This window comes from Cordyceps militaris, assembly GCF_000225605.1.
Source record: "Cordyceps militaris CM01 unplaced genomic scaffold CCM_S00002, whole genome shotgun sequence".
In the NCBI taxonomy this organism is placed as follows: Eukaryota; Fungi; Ascomycota; class Sordariomycetes; order Hypocreales; family Cordycipitaceae; genus Cordyceps; species Cordyceps militaris.
The window spans coordinates 1968957-1989755 of NW_006271970.1; the positions used below are offsets into that span (position 1 = coordinate 1968957).

Sequence of the window (20799 nt, forward strand, 5' to 3'; positions counted from 1 at the left end):
CTACAAGTGGTGCGCCACAGTATGTTTGACGTCGCGTACAAGCTTAATTGAAACGCGTTTCCCACCCTGCTCATTCACTGCCCTTGTTCAACAGTAACTACTTCAGTATTCAACCATTTACACATTTTCTAGAGTCAGACGAAAATGTCAACCAAGGAGCATCCAGATAATGGCCTGCGAGCCAAATTAGGGTCTATTCTGCCCAAAGTTCGCCAATTCACCATCTTTCATCTCTCCACGCCACCAACCAAGAGCGCAGCCCTGTACTCTGCGCCGCCCAACCAACGACCCGACCGGACTTTTTGCGAGAGCCACTTTCTGGCCGTGTCCATCAAAACGCCCGACGAGCACGGTGCTGCTGCCGCGGACGAGGAGCCAAAAGATGTTCTCGTTTTTGGCATCGAGGTCCTCCTCTACTCGACCATGCATACAACGACCCTCTTCGTCTCCAAAGCCGACTCGACTGGATACTTGAACTTGTTGAGGCTCCCCAAGGGCACACCAAGCCCCATTCGGGAGGTTTGCGGTGCATTTCTGTCACATCTGGTGGAAAATCGACGACGCAAGGATAAACAATTCATTGTCAGCCTGTTTGCCCGCGCGCAATCGCAGTACCTTTTCCCGGGAAGTGTCAAGAATAGTGGAAAGCACATTTTGGACGACCGCGGCTTGGTTAAGTGGTGGTGCCGCGTCCTCAGTCCGCTACTAGAGACACCTCCCGAGGGAGACTTGGCGCCTTGGGCCAGCGTCAGGGGCTATCTTGTCGTGCCGGGCTTGGATGAATACGAGACGAGGGCGTTTCTGCCTCGCGCACAGCTGCCCTCGTGGTCACTCACACACCCTCTCGAGAGAATATCACACTATACAAAGGAGTTTGACTCGGTACCACCGCGTTGCTTGATTCCCCGCTACCCCGACGACCCAAAGTCGCGGTTCAGGGATGAGCTAGACGAGGAGGCCGCGCAGTCGGGCGGTATGCGCAAGACCGGCACGTGGAAGAGCGCCAAGACGCTCGATTTGTTCTGGGAAATGATGGCCTTTCGACAAGAGTGCTCCAGCGGCCGCCTGACGGGCTTCATCTGGGTTGTGTTTGATGACGACGCGGCCGAGAGTGGCGGGCCTCGCACCGGGTCAGACACGCCGCGCCGCGCTGGCCCGCCTGCCCAGTCGGCTGCGGCCGCCTCGACGCGCACGCAGGTCAAGACGAAGAAGAAGAAGGCCAAGAAGCTACGTGGCGTCATCATCACGCGGCCGCCGCGCATCAAGACGGAGCAGAAAAACTACATGCTAGCGCGGTGTCCGGTGTCAACGCCACACTACGTCTGGCCGACGGGCGGCCGCGGCGAGCGTGTCGTCAGCGAGGGCGCGTACAGGCGCATCGTGGAACTGCTGCTGCACCTCGACTTTGCGACGCTGGACAAGGCGGCGGGCAGCACGCGGCGGTGGGTTAGCGAGGTGGCCATGGGCAGTGCCTGGGGCTACGACGTGACGGGCACGATGGAGGTTCCCGCGGCGGTGACGGAGAATGGAGATGGGGCGGTGAATAACTTGTCGGGCTTTGTGAAGAGAAAGAGGGCCGCGGCGGACGCGACGGAGCCAGCAGGGGACGCTGGTGTTACTACGCTCAGCGCAGGACTTGTGAGGAAAAAGAACAAGCCGGAGGCGCCTGAGGAGGCGCCTGTCCAGGTCCTCTCTGCCGGGCTGGTACGCAAGAAGCAAAAGGCGTAACAGGTGTGTACGGCCTCGTTGATGGGATAGATGTTGGCTGTTGTTTGTATTGTATGATGGCGCACGTGTATCAACAGTAGAGACAGGGACGACTTGACACAATGTCACTGCCACTCCAGATTTTGTCATGATCGGAAAGTGGCCACCGTCGTGCCCCTTTGAAAACAACGAACAGCGAATCGACGGACCAACGTGGCCAACGCGGTTTCCAGGGGATAACATACCCTGTGTCTTGGAGGTCTGGTTATCGCGAGATGGCCCAGACAAGAACATCGATAAGCACCACAATCATGTTGAGTGGATTTTCAAGCCACAGCACGTTTCCCAGTCTCTCACTACCAAGTGACAATAATTTTCCTTCATTGGGTTTTTGTCGCCATTGCGGCCAAACGTGGGCAGGATTCGGCTGGCTAGGCCGTGGCTACGGCCAGCCACCTGAGACAGAGACCACCAGGACTAGCGGAAACGGCAAGCCACACACCCACGGCACATTTCGGTGATTTTGCTGCATTCGGGCCGCTATTTATCGTGTATTTTCTTCGGTCGTCGGCGGTCGCTGCTGATGCCGAGAAGCTTGGCGTGCTAGCGCGTTGTCGGTCATGTCAGTGGGTTTTCGTTGGGTGCGCGCTCGTGGTAGTAGCTGAAGAGGGGACCGCTGTGCGTGCTCTGTATCATGTAGTTACTCTGTTGGGATGTTTTGGACGCTTGTTCTCGCTTCATGGAATAAACTTGACGAGATAGACGCGAGTATGGATCACTGAGACAAGAAGCCAGAAAATGGTCCGATGGGACGAGAACAATGACGAGATATACTACGTTCGTACACGGCTAGGTATGCTAGTTCGCGGCTATCTGCCAACCCAACTAATAAATTATGTACAATGTTCCACTCTTCACTGTCGCCGAGTGGCCCCTGTCCTTGCAGGGTCCGCCAAGGCGCAACAGAGGGAACTTGTTCTTGTGGTTGTGGGAACTTTGCATATTTCAATAAATATTAAATGTCCGTACACTAACTAACAATGGGCTCGAAGAACAGCCAAGAGGCAATCCAACCGCCCGGCGCGCGGCTATAAACCACTATTGACTTCACCAGGCGACATTTTGCACCTCAGTAACTTTGGGACACCACATAACTAGCAACATCCAAAGCCAGGAATTCGGGGAGTGGGGGTGCTTTGGCTGTTTGGCTGGTATTTTGGATTTTGGGGGCTATAATCAGCCGAGACTTTTGGCTCTTTTTTTTTCGTCCCATGTCTTGCCGAGATGCGTCACTACCTACCTAGTCACTAGCTTGTCGTGGACCGGACCGCAACCACCGCTCTAGCCTGCTCTTTACGAACATGTCGTTTTTAAAGGTATTAGAATCAAGGTGTATTTAAATAATAATAAAAGCAATAATAATATTAATTTAGTTCTTAATAATTAATATAATCTAGATAACTTTAATATAAATACTACCTTTCTTAATAGCTAAGATTAATAGGTTTATAGCCCTTAAAAGTAAGTCTCCTACCTATATATTAGCTAATAAAAGGCTAGTTTTAAGTTATTTACTTATATAAGGTTAATACTTATACTCTTTTTCTTTATAGCTTTATAAGTAAGCCTAATTTACTTAAAAATATAATAAAAAGCTATTCTTTTTAGTATTATTAATATTAAAGCTTTATTTTTTTATTCTAAGCCTTTCTTAGCTAATTAAAGCCTTCTTTTCTCTTTATATATATACTTTTCTTTTAATAATTTCCTTAATACCTTAATCTCTTAATAATTTACTTTTTTTAATTTATTTTTATATTCTACCTATTCTTCTATTTATATATTTAACTTATTTAATTTAATAAGACTTTATATTACTTAATTTAATAATACTTTTATTATAATATTAATTAGTTTATATTATTATTATTAATTTATTATAATTTATAAACTTTTCTTTTTTTATATAATTAATAAAAAGCTATAATATTAATTATTAGCTATTTTTTTTTAATTATTTTAAGCTTAATAAGGTATTTATATAGTAATAAGGAGTTAATATAAATAATTATTAGGATTTTTAAGATATTTAATTCTTTTATAATTATATTAATTATTAAACTAATAATATATTTTATATTTATTTTTATAACTATACTATATAATTTTAATATTAAAGTTAATTTTATTATTCTTTTTAACTTTATTAAGCTTTAAGTAATAATATTTCTTTTAAATATAAATTTATTATTATTAATTTATTCTTTATTATTAATTATAATAATATAATCTATTTAAAAGCTTAAATCTTTATTATTAGTAAATAATCTATTAATAAAGATAAATATCTTTACTTTTTTAAGGTCTATTAAGATATATTAAATACCTCTTTCTTAATTATTTATTTACTATTAAATTCTTATTTCTAGCTTTTTAAAATCTTCCTTTTTAGGTTATTATTATTATATAACTATAAAAAGGTTAAATACTACTTTTAGCTAATAAATACTAATAATATATACTCTTTAGGCTCTTTATTAGGTATACTCTTCTTTAGTTAAGAGTATTTTTAATTTCTTCCTTTATTTATATTAGCTTATAATAATTATACTATCTTTCTTAAGGTCTAGGTAGTAATTATTAAAAAATAATAAGTTTTTTATTATTAGATTATTTCTTAGCTTTATAATAATACCTATCTTTAATATATCTTTATTTTCTTTTTTAATAAAGCCTTTATTATTTAAAATAAGTATATTATTTATTTAAAGGCTTATAATCTTAAATTCCTCTTTATTTAAAATAAAAAAGTATAAGTTAAATATTAAAGTAGTTATATTTAGCTATTTAAAAAGATACTTTAAATATATTATATATTAATAATTACTTAATTCTAGAATACTATAAAGAAGCCTTAAAATTATTATAATTATACCTTATAAGTATTAATACTATAGTTACTTTAGTAGTTTTATTAGAATTATTCTATTTAGTATTATCTTTAATTAAGTATATACCTAGATAATATCTTTAAATTAGATTTATTTCCTAATATTCTTTATTTTATTATATTTTTTATTTCTTTTTTTAATAATTAAAAGAATAATAATAATAATAATTCTCTAGTTTAATTATTAAATTATAAATAATACTATTAAAATTAAGGCTTTATCTTAATTATTAAAGCTATAAATTACTATTTTAGACTTTTTATACTTCTTCTTAATTCTTTTACTTTTAACTTTATTAATAAGCCTTAAATTAAAAATTTATATACCTTTATAAACCTTAAGGTTAAATTCTATAAATTTAAATATACTAATAATTATTAGGCTTTTAATTTCTACCTTATTTAACTATTTAAATAATATATTAGGTATTATAATAATTCTAGCTTTATATAATTTAACTACTAGTTTATAATTACTTTTTTCTTTTATAAAAAGATATACTTTAAAGTATATAATATTTTCTTTATTTATAGTTTTTATTATAAAGATCTTATAACTACTTTTATTATTTAAATAATCTATATACCTTTTAAATTCTATATTTATTAAATAGGTTTTATATTTCTTTATTAATTTATTTTTTATTAATTTTAATAATCTTTTTATTATTATCTTTTTTACCCCCCCTTTTATAATCTTATCCCTTTTAAAAGGGTTTAGACTATATAGCTAAATAAAATTTCCCTTTTTTTTAGCTTAAAAACCTTTTATTATCTATTATTAGCTAAACTAGGCTAGCGGTAGGATTAGATATTAGTAAGAATTATTACTTAGTATTTAGTTTAATTATTATATTTAATAATATATATTAACTTTAATCTTACTAAGTTATTTTCTTTATTCCTTTTACCTTTAAATTCTTTAATACTACTAATAAAAGCTTAATCTTTATTAATATCTTAATTAAGAGTTAAGCTTATAGTATTTTTATTAAAGGCTTAGCCTTTATTAAAGTCTTAATTAAAAGCTAGGCTTATAATATTACTAAAAGATACCTAGTCTTTTAATTCTATAATTTCTTAGCTAGACTATATAATAATAACCTCCTAGTTATACCTTAGTAGTACTAATAAGGCTTTATTAATATTCTTATTTTTAAAGAGGTTCTTAGTTATTATTTTAAACCTTCTTTATACTTTACTTTTACCTTTATTACCCCCCTTTTTATATTCTACCTTAATCTTTCTTATCCCTTCTTTCTTTATCTTATCCTTTTAAAAAGGATAAACTACTACTAAATAGAACTTTAATAGTCCTTTTAGTATCTTAATAATATAGGTTTTACTTTTTATTATTACTATTTTAAATAGGCCTTATTATTCTTTCTTTTTATATTATATAAAGATATTTAATTATAAAGGTAATTAATAAAGAAGGCTTATATTTAGCCTATTTTTTTAAATTTATACCTTTTTAATTTAATATTTTTAATAAAGAATATAGACCTTTATTATTACTTTTTAAATTACTTTACCTTATTTATAAGTATTTAAATAAAGAGGTAATTAATAGGATATTTAGGAGTATATATTAAAAACTAATAATATTAAAATAAGGTTATTTAGACTTACTATATTATTAATAGCTTTAATAGCTATTTAAAAGATTTAATATTTATTTATAATATTATTAATATTATTTTTAATAACCTTAAATACTTAATAAAGAATATTATAATACCTTTCTACCTTTTTTATATTATTATAAACCTTAATAAGGATAGCCTAGATTTAAATATAAAGGTTATTTATATAGTATTTAAATTTAATAAAAGTAAAGTTCTTTTTAGTATTATAAATAATTTAATTAAATAGGTTAATATATATATTAATCTAGTATTCTAGAATTATATTCTATATATTCTTTATTTTCTAATCTTAGTTTTAAAGAAATCTTATAGCTTAAAAGGCTATTATTAAATTAATAATATAAAGAACTAGCTTACTATTAATATAATAAATATTTATTATAATTTTATAGTTAAATTTATAATTATTTTTAATTATAAAGTAGAATTAGCTAAAAGCTTTTTAGTTTAATTAGTAATTTTTATATATTTTTATTATCTTCTTTAAAGTATTAATATTAAAGTCTTTATTAATATACTTTAAAATATTATTTAAATAATAAGCTAATAGGTAGCTAAATCTTTAATATAGCTACCTAAGCTTTTATTCTATAAGGTAGAAAGCTACTACTAAAGCTAGGCTTAATAGCTAAAATAGGTGCCTTTATTACTTAATTATTAGGATAATAATATTACTTTTAATAAGGATATTTATAAGGTTATTAAACTAAATATTAAGTTAATCTATATTTTTAAGGAATATTAAGAAAGGGGTTAATATTAAAAGGATTTAGAATTTAAGATCCTTAATTACTATTTATAGCTTAATAATATCTAATAATATAATTAGGTTTATTTTACTAAAGAATATTATCTTCCTAATTTTATTATTTTATTTAATTTAGATTATTAGTATAATTTTTATTAATACTTAGATTTATAGTATATTAATACTAAATTAACTAGCTACTTCTATATTAAGTAAGATACTTTTAAAGATACCTAATAAGTATCTTTCTTTAGAAATAAAGACTTAGCTATCTTTATAATCTCTTTATTTTATAGGGTTTTCTTTAATATAAAAGTAATAAATAGTATTATTAGCTAACTTAGCTAGTATATCTTTTAATAATAGCTTAGCTTTTATTACTATAAAGTATTCTATTATAAAGAAGGTTAATACTAAGTTATAAGCTAACTATTTACCTTTATTCTTATTATTTATCTTTTTTTCTTTATTTTAATTATCTATATTTATATAGAATTAATTAATTATTTTTTAGATATTATTAATCTCTTTATTTTCTTTAATACCTTTAATCTTAGCTAAGAATACTTAGTATCTTTTAATAGTTAATAGCTTTAAGTAATTTTTATTAAACTACTTTCTTTTAGCCTTTTTATATTCTTTTTAAAAGTAGTTAATTAATTAATATCTTTTTTTTTATAAATAAAGTACTTCTTTAAAGGTTAGCTTTTTTAATTATTTTTATTATAAAAGTTATTCTTTTTTTATAATTATTAATAATAATTAAAAAGTTAGTTTTAATTATAGTTATTATTATTATTACTTTTAAATTTATAATTTATAAAAAATATATTTATAAAGAGCTTATTAATTTATTTATATATAATAATTAATTATTAAATATTAACTAATAACTTTTTAAAATTTATAGCTAGCTTAAATAATATAAAGGTATAAGCTAAGATACTTTAAATTACTATTTAAAAGGTCTATATAAGGTCTTAAAAGCTATATAATTAGCTATTAAATATTCTTTAATATAGACTTTATATTCTATTAGTTATAATTATTAAATAATAGGTTATACTTTTATTATTATTTTTTTTTATTATATTTATAAAGGAAAAGGCTAGCTATTTTTAATAGTATTTATTAATCTTAATAACTAGCTTAAAATATACTTTAATATTTATAATAAGCTTCTTAAATTTTATACTTTTATTAATAAGGTTTATAATATAGAAGTTCTAGGCTTAATCTCTTAATATAATAAAGAATATTTAATTAAATATATCTTTTAGGATCTTAAACCTTTTATATTTATTAAAGAATAAGTAGAATTTAATATTAAAGAAGTTATCTTTATAGCTTCTAGAGAACTTTTTAGTATTTTAGAAGTTCTTTTTAAGATTAACTAGTTTATAAAGGATATTTATCTTTAACTAAAAAGAATTATAATCTTTTTAATATAAATTAAATCTTAGTTAATTATAGGTTAGGTTATAATAACTAGGGTTATATTAACCTAGATTATAGCTAGTATATTATTATTTAAATAGTTATTAGTAACTATTTTTATTATATCTTAAGCCTTAAAAATAGTTATTTTTAACTATTCTATAAAGTATATATTCTTTACTTTTAACTATAGTATTTATTATTAAATAGTTAATAAAGTAGTTATTTATAATTAAGATTTAATAACTACTTTTAATATTAGCTATAAGATATTTACTATTATAGTTATTAATAATTAAGGTTTAATAATTACCTTTTTAGTCTTTAAGGATTCTAAGGAATTCTAGAGTTATAAGGTATTTATTTAAATCTTCTTATATACCTTTATTTCCCTAGTTAAGATATATATATAATAGTTAGGTTAGATTAGATAGAAAAGTAAGAAGGGAAAAAGGTAGGTTATATTACTTATTAAGACTAAAGCTTATCCCTTTTTTCCTTCTAGGAAATATCCCCCTTATTTTATAATAACTAAAAGGAGGATAACCTATCCTTTTAATTAGAGTTTAAATACTATTTAAATACTAATTAAAACTTATATAAGATAGTCCTATTCCTATAAGTCTACTTAGGGTCTTAATTTAGGCTTAACTTATATATAGGTCTTACTAATCTTATAACTAATTCCTTCTTAGGTTAACTCTAGGCACCCCTCTATCTTATAGCTAATTAGTTATCTTATATAATTTATACTTACTATAAATCCTTAGCTACTATATATCTAATACTAGTAGTACTAGCTTTACTAATAGTATATAGTCCCCTAATTACTAGGGTTCCTTATAATTATAGGTATTAAATTAGGTTCGATTTAAATTATATATATTAGAGTATTATAATATATATTCCTTTATTTAATAATTTTATTCTTTTTATATTAATTCTTACCTTTATTAAAGTCTTAAATAGAATAGTTTTTATACCTATTTATTAATAAGTCTTCTAGTTAAAGTTAAGGTTATTAGTTAGTAGTATATTATAAAGGCTTATAGTATTTTAATATAATTTAGGTAATCTTTATTCTTTTCTAGCTATTTTAATAGCCTTTCTATTTTTAATAGTTTTACTAGTTAGTTCTATATCTTAATACCTAGTCTAATTAATATATAGATACTTTTACTTTAAAGAAAATTATAAAGTTCTTTTTTAATATATTAGCTAAGCTTACTAAATATAGCTAATTATTACTTTTTAAACTTTTTTTAAAAAATAAAAAGAGTTTTATTAAGGAATTAATATTTCTATTTTAATATTTTAAAATATAATTATATTTATATAACTATATTATTTAAATCCTTTTTTATTACTATATTTAGGTTAATCTTTAATAACTAGTTTTTTATTTATCTTTTTATTATAGTTTTTATTATACTATAGAATTAGTTTAATAATAATAGTTTTATAGTACTTTTATTTTTTATTCTTAGCCTATTTATTATTCTTTAAGACTAGCTTAATAATAAATATTTTAAGGTTTTATATTCTTAATAAGCTTTTTAATAATCTTAGTTATTATTATTTACTAAGAATAAAGATTTTAAGAATTCTCTTAGGTTATTTATTATTTTTTTTATTTTCTAGCTTTTAGATTTAATAAAAAGTATATTTATTATTATATTTAATACTAATAAGTAATAAAAATTAGGCTTATTCTATTAATAAATCCTTTTAAAAAGGTCTTAAGTTAAATATAGATTATTAATTTAATAATAAATATTCTAATTAAGTTCTTTAAAAGAAGTTTTTTTATAATAAATAATAAAGTAAATAATCTTTATAGGCTATAATAAATAGTAATCTTTTATTTTAAGTAATATAAAAGAAATTATAATTAATTTACTTTTTTTTTATTTTAATTATTTATAATTTTTAATAATTATTAATTAATATTAAAATTAAAATATATTTAAATAATAATAAAAGTAATAATAATATTAATTTAATTCTTAAGAATTAATATAATCTAGATAACTTTAATATAAATACTACCTTCCTTAATAGCTAGGATTAATAGGTCTATAGCCTTTAAAAGTAGGTCTCCTGCCTACGCGCTAGCTAATAAGAGGCTAGCTTTAAGTTGCCTGCTTGCACAGGGTCAACAAAAGGAAACACGTGCAAATATACTCACAAGGTACAGGAATCGAGAAGAAGAAGAAAAATCGCCCGTGGGGGTACGCATGGGGAATGGGGATGGGGAAACGCTGCACCCCGGCCCAATATATTCCATACATTGTCAACTTTGCTTTTTCTTGTCTTTTTCTGTTTCTTTCTGTTTTGCGCCTTTTCTTCAGGGCATCCAGGTGATCACCTGGGGGACAAATAACACAAATAACCCGCCGTCAGGAACACTAACGTTAACCTCTTCCTTATTCTTACTATTTTCTTACTGTTTATTAACTTCTTTTTCTTTTTAATTTTCCTTGTTCAAACTGTCCCTCTTATTTTACTCATCTTACTTATACTTATATAATGCCGTTATTCCTCTTTATAGTTTAACCTTCTTAATAATAGAGTATAGACTTATGTGTGTGGCCTTTTTTTTGTCACCTGCATGGTAATGAAATAAATGAAATAAATGAATAAAAAGCGTTAATAGTATGGTACGAATGAAAAAAACAATAGTCTAGGCGAAAACGCTATACCACCTGGTCAGTGGGTCGTGACCCGTCGTGGTTGCCATCTTATAAACTTATATTATAGTACGCAATGTTTCTTTTTCTCTCGTTTTTCCCTTTATTAACCATCATCTTTGCTCTCCATTCTCTTCCTTCTCTTCAGTATTCTTCTCAAGATCCGCAAAGATTACGACTATCTCGACTCCGTCACCCTCGTCAACATGTTTCCTTTTGGAAAGAAGCCCGAGCCGGCGACAGTCGACGCGGAAAACAATGCGCCTCAAAAAAAGAGCTGGACAAAGACCATGATGCCAGTCTTTGCCTGCGGTTCCGGTCTCTTTTCCGATGGCTACATCAACAATGTGCGTTTCCACACCCCCCGCTTCCCCGGAGGCTTGTCATCCTCGAAGCAGCACATGGTCTATTTCACCATACAACCAAGAACAAATCTGCTCACAAGCAAAACAGGTTATTGGCTCGGTCAACACCATCCTCACTCGACAATACGGCGCCATCTACACCGAATCCTCCGCCCACCAGTCCGTCGCCAGCATCGCCTTTGCCGGCATCGTCGTCGGCCAGCTGGCCTTTGGCTTCCTCTCCGACCACTGGTCGCGCGCTAACTCGCTGACCCTCTCCACCATTATCCTCATCGTATTTACCGCCCTCGCCACCGGCTCTTACTGGAAGGACCCGGCTGGCATGTTTAGCATGCTGACGGCCTGGCGCTTCTTTGTCGGCGTCGGCATTGGAGGTTTGCCTTCCCCTACGTGACTGCGCGCGCACAATGGCTGACGTTTGGAAACAGGTGAATACCCGGCGGGCAGTGTCGGCGCGGCCGAGTCGACGGGCGAGCTCAAGGCGGGCACGCGCCATCGCTGGTTCATCCTCTTTACCAATACCATGATCAACGGTGGCTTCGTCATTGGTGCCTTTATGCCCTGTGAGTTGCTTTTCACCGCCAAGATGAAATACACCTACTTACACGCACCAGTTGTCATTGCCTCCGGAACCAGCAACCTCGAAGTAATGTGGCGCTGTGCCCTCGGTGTCGGCGTCATCTTCCCCCTTGTCCTCTTATACCTCCGCTTTAAGCTCGAGGAGCCCGAAGACTTCAAGGAGAACCACACGCCCTACCTCCTCGTCTTCAAGTTTTATGGTTTCCGCCTCTTCTGCGTCTCGCTGATCTGGTTCCTCTACAACGTATGTCTTGCCCCCCTCGCTCGCTCCTCCTTACCACTACTGACCTAGCTCGCAGTTCTCCGTCTACGCTTTCGGCATCTACTCCTCCACCATCCTATCCGGCATCTACGGCAAAGACGCACCGCTCTCCCAGATCTTTGGCTGGAACACCGTCATCAACCTGTTCTACCTCCCCGGCTCTATTCTCGGTGCCTTCATCTCCGACTGGATCGGTCCTAAGCGCGCCCTTGCCTTTGGTGTCTTGGCGCAGGCCCTCGTCGGCTTCATCATGGCCGGTGTGTACGCCAATATATCCAAGAACATTGCCGCCTTTGCCATTGTCTACGGCATCTTCCTCTCCCTCGGCGAAATTGGTCCCGGCAACAACATTGGTCTTTTGGCCGCCAAGACGTGCGCCACGGGTGTCCGCGGACGCTACTATGGCATCGCCGCCGCCGTCGGCAAGATTGGCGCCTTTGTCGGCACCTGGGTCTTTCCTCTTATTAGCAAGGCCGGCGGCAACAATACCGAGTCGGCCCAGTACCCATTCTGGGTCGCGTCCAGCCTGTGCGTTTTGTCAGCCATCATTACGCTGACTTTGGTGCCTACAGTCGGCCAGGAAACCATCTCAAACGAGGACGAGCGCTTCCGCGCCTACCTCGAGAGTATGGGCTGGGATACAACGCAGCTTGGTCTAGGAAGCTCCAACAAGACCGAAACTATAGTTATAGAAAATACAGATAAGAAATAGTAAATAAACTAGCTAAACTAGATTAAAATAGCCTATTATAGTTTCTATTAATATTTCTGATATTTTTTAGATCTCTTATATTCCTTATATTTCTTATATTTCTAATATTTACTATATTTCTCTTATATATAAGGTATAGATAGTCCTTATTAATAGACCGGTATATATTGTTATCTAACTCGCCCTATAAGAGAAAGCTACTAGTAGCGTGATAATGGAGGGTGTTATGTAATAATGCGAAAGGGAAGATGATGATGAATCCTATAGCTATGTTGCGGTCGGGCGCCTGCTGATATAGTGTGTGCACCTGTGTACGTGACAATGTGCCGTGTCGCCTGTGGCAGCGTCTACCCCTGTCAGGGTGTCCTCCTCGTCCCCTGGGCTAGGCAGCTTCTTTCCTCCTTAACCAACTGTTTATCTATAGGATCTCGCATGGAGTGATACACACACCATATATATATACCAATACAAAGCAGAACTAAGAGGTCCGCTCCGGATCAGAAGGGGGTCGCTACTTATGCAGGTGGGCCGTTGCTTGCGTGGTCGGGGAACAGGTTGCTCGAGTGCCAGTTCCACAGAGGTGCAAGGCCGCCAATCTCAGCCTCGGTGAGGTTGGAGAGGTTGAGCTCGGGAACAATGTGCTCTTGTGGCTGGCCGCCAATGTAGAGCTCGCGGGGCTGAGGCACGACGTTGACGGGCACGGTATGGCCCATGATGGAGTAGGAGATTATGGGGTCCATGGATCCTGCGGGAGCGTCCCAGAGGTTGGCGATGGCGGGCACGTCGTCGGCAATGTTCATATTGAAGATGCCATTGCCGGGCGGCGGCGGCAGCGGGTGTCCGTAGCCGAGCGTCTGTACCGGGGGGCTATTTTGAGAGTTGCTGTTGTGCATGGCTCGGCTAGGCTCGATAGGGGGTTGCATATCTGCCTGCATGGGCTGGTAGTAGGAAGGGTCGGCCATGGACATAGGCATCGACACAGCCGACTGGTGTGATAGGCTTTTAACGTCTTGTATTCCAGTCATATGTGGTATTTGTTGGTGCATAATTTGTGACGCAGTCATGTGAGGGTTGGGCTGCAGCATTGTATGTGCTGCAGCAGAGCCACCACTAACATGCCCAGGCATCGAGGGATTCATGGCTGAATGGTTGTGATACATCGGAGGGTCGCTGTATGTGTTTCTATACGCACCCAGGTTAGATGAAGGGATGTCATAGCCATCCAAGCTTCCCTGCGAGGGAGAGACGTAGGCTCCAGAAGAAGTTTGAGAAGTATTTGTGGGTGAATTGGTAGAAGGAACGGCCTGAACAGGCGCGAGGACAGGTGGCGGTACAACCTTGTTCGCTGTGCTGTGAGGTTTCATCGAGATAGTGGTCACAGAGGCTGTGGCTGACGCATGTTTCGACGGCGGCACAGCAAACAGCTTTGTGCGCTTACGGCCTGTATCGCCCGAATCTTTTGAGACGCTGGGCTTCTTGAGCTTCTTGGTGAGGCGGTACAAGATGTCGTGAGACATCTTTGCCGTTTCCGAGATGTTGACCAAAGCCTTGAGCATAGCCGTAGACTCTGCAATAGCGTGCAAAACTTCTCCCTTGTTCTCAATGGTGTTTGCGTGGTCCTTGACCAGAGCGGTGCAAAGAATGGCGGCAGTGTCGAAAATGGAGAAGACGATGAAGTGCAGGCGTCCATCTCTACCGTTGATTTTATCTACCCATTTTCGCTGGGTCTTGAGGAGAATGAGGGAAAAGAACAGGCCATCGGCGCGGCACCTGAGCTCATCAGGAGGAGAGTCTTTGGTGTAGGATTTAACCATGTAATGGCGAATGGGGTTTAAAATCAGCAAGCAGGCCATGGTGTAAAGATAGAATCTGTGGGGAAAGATCCAAGGGTGGACGTCGTCTCTAGATGTGTCTGGGTCGTAAAAGTCGTAAATTTTAGGAAATTGGCGGACCCAGGCAAGAATAATAACCTTGTACTCCTGAACTTCCTCAGTTGAGATGATGTTTTTGGGGGCGCCAAAACGTGAAGCAAGCTCGCGAGTCAGCTGGGACTGCATCTTCATGTGCTCCAAGGGAGAAGGGTCGTATCGCTCGAGAGTCAGTTCGGGGAGCTCAGCGGTACAACCACCACGGTCAATGAGCTTGGGCCGTGACAGACCCGACGATATTTGCCTGTTGCCTTGTGAGCAAGGTTCTACTCGTCTAAGATTTGATGACTTACCAGTCCCAGGTGTCGAGGATACACCACAGACGTCGACGCATTTCACGGTCAAACTCGGACACAGTATCGGGCCTGGGCTCGATATGCAGTTCAAGCTCCTTAGCCTCGAGTATAGCCTGATTCAAAACGTGCCAGGCTTCCACAAAACGAGCCTCGGCCTTGTACCAGTAACAGGAATGGATCAAGCGCTGAACATTGACCATGTGATAGTGGCCGACGGGAATAACGCCAGATAACTCACGGACGGCAGCATGCATTTTCTCAGAGACGGGATGGACATGCTCTCCGTACTCTGCAATAACCGCCTTTTCCAAGTCGTCCGCAGCATGCTGGATAGTGCAGGAGCAGAGCATTGCGATGAGACAGGTATATTGCAGAGAAGTGGGCTTGCCGTCAGCGCGACGATCCCACCAGATGTGGTATTCCTGTAGAAACACGGGGGGGTATATTATGTAGTAGTGGAAATTGACATCATTGAGAAAGAGCTGGATGAGTTTGTCTAGATGGTGTCAGGATGGTGCAAGGATGGTGCAAGGAATGATAGAGGCTGTTGAAATACCCATTAATTGTCGCTGAGGAAGCAACTCGATGATGCGGTCAAACTGGGCAGAGGAGCCAAGCTCGACCAAGTCCTGCTTCTGTTCTGGAGGAGCATCTTCCTATTTACAGTGTGAGAAAGAGATGATGAGAGGCAAAGAGGCTGATAGAGGTTCTCACACTGGGAGCACTGTCGATGCCGAGGTTGATAAAGGCACGCTCAGCAAGGACCTCGAGGACTTGGCCTTCGCTTGCATGAAGACTGGTGCGATGGAACGAGTGATCTGGGAAGATGTCTGTCTTGTCCAGGGTATGGGAAGAGTCTCCGGGGACTGTGGTCTCATTGTAGCGGCAGCCATCGGGTACCTTGCGGCGACGACAGCTATCGCAGGGCCATTCGCGATTGCACTGAGAATGTGTTAGCACCTGGCAATTGACAGGGGGTTTCTAGATGGGCAAGCAGATTTCCCGGATGTCAACGGGCAATGCGAAGTACGTCGCGCAATGGCGGGACAGCGGTTGAGTTGGAGATTGAGGCTGGGGTGCATCGGCAGTTGGCGCGTGGGCCTGGGTGTTTGAATCGCCATCGAAACTTGCCTTTTGCTTCCTGCGCTGGCACTCGACACAGGCAGATCGATAATAGCCCGTCTCGCAAAGGATAATGTTGGAACTCATGGTGGGTGATGAAGGATGGTTCTTGGGTAGGGACATGGGAGTCCGAGATATGTCGGGGAGGGGGGAAGGGGATATAGAGCGGGAGACGTGAGAGAAGGATGCGCTGTGGCGGTAGCAACGGCCTGAAGCAATGCGGTGCCGTTAGTTAACAAGGCCTCACTTTGCAACCCTATGATGGTGTTGTGGGTGGTGATGTGGGGTGGTGGTGACGGAGACGAGGGAAGACGCAGATGAACGGGGCCGGAGATGGGCTGTAAGGAGGGCGGCGCGGTACGTACCTACCGAGACACGGACATTTTGGAGTGCGTGAATTTGTGGTGAGTCATGAATGGCTGCCAAAGCCACAGAATTGCATTAATCAGGTCAGGTCATAGTGTGCGAGCTAGGAGGCATGTGTGGTAGGTAGTTTATTGGGTATTGAATTGTGTACTCGGGTTGTGGTAGTGAAGCTTGGGCAGACGGGACGAGGGATAGTACAGGGGATACAGGGGCTGAAGCGAGAGAAGCGAGAGCAAAAAGAGGGGTTGAACGCCGGATTACTATTTCAATATTTCAATAATACGTTAGCCTGATGAGAGGGGAAGCAGCTGGCCGTGAGGTCAGCGTTTGGTGGGCAGCTGGCGGAATGCAACGTGGCAGCTGGCAAGAGAGAGACGGACCCTCGCAGCTGACAGAAAACAGCGTGTACTCCGTATTGTGCAAACAGATGACTAGTACCTGTAGAGAGACAGACAGAAGATAGACGGCTGAAGTATCATGACAATGACGAAAGCCTCCACATCAGCCACCATCCTTCCCCGACGGTTTAGAGGCACCCGAGAATGCTCGCTGCAGAATGTCGTGGCACGGGAGGTAAGGGAGCCGGTGCAATGGAACACCAGATATGCATCGCAATGAGACCCTAATACGGAGTAGACACTTGTGCTGGTAATCCGACGCTTTGGGCCATCCAGTAGTAAGGGCGCATTCATGTCTCGCAGCCACGCCTAAAATAAAAGACATGGCGCGCCAAGAGACAAAAGGTACCAGGAAAACATAGCGAACGTGCAGGCACCCCGGGCACTTGGTACCGCGTAATAGTAGCGCACGCATACCGCCTCGGCACTCGGCTACTCAGTCCGCAATCACAAAACATGGACTGAATTAAGCATCTTGGTCGAGGTACCCGGCCGTGCCGCCTTCGTTTCTGACAACTGACCGATCTTAACATAACGTTTTTCTGGCGGACATCGGATCTCCACCATGGGTCTGCAAGATCACTTTACCCACTGGGGCGCATCCAAGCCACACCTGAGCCCTGCCTGCCTGCCTGCCCGCAACGCCGCAGCGCCGGCTGATCGCCGTCCACAGCGGACAGGGGGGGCGGAACTTCATCACAAATGACAGAACCGTGTCTTGGGTGTCTTGGGTGTCTTGGGTGTCTTGGGGGTTTGTCCTGCACCTCTTGACGATTCCGGTCAACGGCTTTTCTGGAGAGCGGCCCCGCACCGTTGAGCGAGGTGCGAGACAGGTGCACCGTGCACACGATGATCGGTTCGCCAAATTACGGGGTCCAAAACACCCTTACGAGTGGAAAGGAAGATGAAAAAATCGAGAAACATATTTCGTTACAACAGTGCCCAATGCTGCCCAGCGAGGTTGCGAAGGACGGACTTGAGGCAAGTCCCACACAAACACGCAAACACGACCAGATATCAATCATGCGCGAGAATCTTTGGAGTGGATGCCACCTCGGCATTAACGTGTTATTATTACCACTCATATTTTGTCCTTTTGAATCATTCCCACTACAAAAGACCATTGCCTCTTTTTTCCTTCCTATTCGCGCCACACTACGGAGTAAGTCGCCAAGCTCTCCTCCCTTTGCATTTTGCATAGGCGACAAAAAAGTGGATACATTGAACAAGGTCAGCAACTTTGAACGAACAGAAGGTGAACAAAAAAAGGAGAAGAAGATGAAAAGGACAGAATAGAAAAAAAAAAAAAAGAGTAGAATCAAGAAGATGGTACACTTATAATAATAAATAGATCGTAGATAATAATAGTGTGCTCAATTCAATCTCCCTCGTGTCCCATAATACCCAAGTACGTACCTAGCTAACGCTGTAACAAACGAAGATCGTCGCGCGACTTGGCATCGTCACCAAAACAACATCATCAGCAATTCAGCCCCATGTCCGCACCCAGAGCCAAGTCTGCAATTGCATCGCCAACCCGCCCATGACCCCACCGTCCGTGTCGTTGCATCACCAAACCGTATTCTTGGCGTGCGCGTGGTAATGCCATCCCCCGACTCGCGTCCGGGCAGCGCAGCAACCACCACCATTGCACCCGACGACGACGCGCTCTCCCATCCTGCCGGCTCTGCGACCGCCCCTCTTGACTCGCGCCCTCCCGTCCAGCATGTGAGCTACAATCTCACCAGCGAGGCCGCCGCCGCCGCGTCGCGGCTCTCCCCGCCCGTCCTCCCTGCGCACGCGCGCTCCGATACCTACATCATCCCCCCGCTGTCGCGCGATGCTCAACAACAGCACCCGCCCAGCGCCGCGAGCCCAACGTCCCCTGGTTCTGGTCCTGCCGGGCTGCGGCGGCGCGGTAGTCGCGCGCCCACGTTCCGCACCTTTGATGCCGGTGATGACGACTTTGAGATACCCTTCCACGGCGCCGCCGGCATGGGCTGGTATCCCGGCGCGGAGCCCGGTTATGACCCGAAGCTGCCTGACGGCGGACACGCCTCGGTACCCCAGCTGACCGCGCCTTGCGAGATTACTGTTGTCGACTTCTCGCTGGAGCGCCTGGAGCAGTGGCACTTTGACAACGACGGCTTCATCGAGTTCATACAGCGGCCCAAGGAGAGTTGGGCCCAATGCCGCTGGATCAACATCAATGGCCTGAGCTGGGACGTCATACAGGCTGTCGGCTCGACAAAGGGCCTGCACAAGCTCGCCATTGAGGACATTATGAACTTGCGTAACCGCACCAAGGTCGATTGGTCAGTCACAGACATGCCCTTTACTCAATTGGCGTTGGCCTAACGACTGCAGGTACCCCAATCATGCATTCATCATCATGACGCTGCAAAAGCTTGTGCACGTCGTCGAGCCCGACGACGGCAGCGTCAGCTCCGGCAGCAGCTCCTCGTCCGGCAGGACCATGGCCGCCGTGCGCCGATTCTTCAGCAGCGGCAACCAGGCCACCGCCGATCTGGAGAAGCGGCGCGCCGAAGACGCGGCGCCGCCTTTTGCCGACCTGACCGAGACCAGCATGCCGCGAACGCTGCAGCGCTACCAGGCCAGCGGCAACGAGGCGCGGACGCAGTTCATGGAGGCGCACTCGTCGCTGGCCCCCTACAGCATGGCCATTTCCGCCGAGCAGGTGTCCATCTTCCTGACCGCGGACAACACCGTCATCTCCTTTTTCGAGGCCTCGGCCAGCGACGTGGAGCGGCCGATGATCAAGCGCCTCGGCACACCGGGCACGACCCTGCGCGACTCGTGCGACGCCTCCATGCTCGTCCAGGGCATCATGGACGCCATCATCGATCTGGCCATCCCGCTGACGGCCGCCTACACGGACATTCTCGGCGACCTCGAACTCGACGTCATCTCGGCGCCGAGCATCAAGCAGAGCAAGCGCCTGTATATTTGCATCAGCGAGATCAACAAGATGCTGCGCTTCCTGCTGCCGATTGACAACCTGGTCAATGTGCTGCGCGACCACCGCACGCGCATGACGCAGGAGCAGGCCGCGCGCGAGCTCGTCAACCCCGCGAGCGGCGTGCTGGTGACGCCCATGACGCACACGTATCTCGGCGATGTGCTCGACCACTGCATCATCATCACCGAGTCGCTGCAGCAGCTGAAGCAGTCGTCGGAAAATCTCATCAATCTCATCTTTAACACGATTACCGCGAACCAGAACGAGTCGATGAAGCAGCTTACCACCGTCACCATCATCTTCCTGCCGCTCACTTTTATCACGGGCTTCTTTGGCCAGAATTTTGAGTTCTTTCCTGAAATTAAGAAGGGGATTTGGTACTTGTAAGTGGACTGGGTCAGTTTCTTGGGTGATGCTAATGGTTCTGCAGCTGGGCATGCGCTGTGCCAACTGTGGTGGCTACAATAATCATTCTTATGCGTGAAATGATTTACAATTGGGGGGTGAGCGTGGTCCAGCGCAAGCGAATCATGTCGATTCGGAAGAAGAGGCGGCGTCGGGCCATTTCCAGGTGATTTGGCTTTCTCCAAAGTGATGCGTCAAGTGGGAA

General features: G+C 40.1%; 4 protein-coding genes across 4 annotated transcripts; 3 read left to right on the forward strand and 1 right to left on the reverse strand.

Annotated features, from left to right (window-relative positions):
* Positions 1-144: 144 nt before the first annotated feature.
* Positions 145-1728, forward strand: CCM_02529 (DNA damage response protein Rtt109; the record flags this gene model as incomplete). The annotated part of the gene is made up of 1 exon (XM_006667681.1): positions 145-1728. The coding sequence occupies one exon, from the start codon at positions 145-147 to the stop codon at positions 1726-1728; it is 1584 nt and encodes a 527-aa protein (XP_006667744.1).
* A 9659-nt stretch (positions 1729-11387) lies between these two features.
* On the forward strand, positions 11388-13099 carry CCM_02530 (MFS phospholipid transporter Git1; the record flags this gene model as incomplete). The annotated part of the gene is made up of 4 exons (XM_006667682.1): positions 11388-11528; positions 11635-11920; positions 11975-12369; positions 12425-13099. 4 exons carry the CDS (start codon positions 11388-11390, stop codon positions 13097-13099), a joined length of 1497 nt encoding a protein of 498 aa, XP_006667745.1.
* Positions 13100-13614: 515 nt separating this feature from the next.
* On the reverse strand, positions 13615-16532 carry CCM_02531 (Fungal specific transcription factor; the record flags this gene model as incomplete). The annotated part of the gene is made up of 5 exons (XM_006667683.1): positions 13615-15271; positions 15321-15819; positions 15880-15979; positions 16038-16265; positions 16338-16532. The coding sequence occupies 5 exons, from the start codon at positions 16530-16532 to the stop codon at positions 13615-13617; spliced, it is 2679 nt and encodes an 892-aa protein (XP_006667746.1).
* Positions 16533-18811: 2279 nt separating this feature from the next.
* Positions 18812-20764, forward strand: CCM_02532 (CorA family metal ion transporter, putative; the record flags this gene model as incomplete). The annotated part of the gene is made up of 3 exons (XM_006667684.1): positions 18812-19524; positions 19577-20572; positions 20620-20764. 3 exons carry the CDS (start codon positions 18812-18814, stop codon positions 20762-20764), a joined length of 1854 nt encoding a protein of 617 aa, XP_006667747.1.
* Positions 20765-20799: the final 35 nt, after the last annotated feature.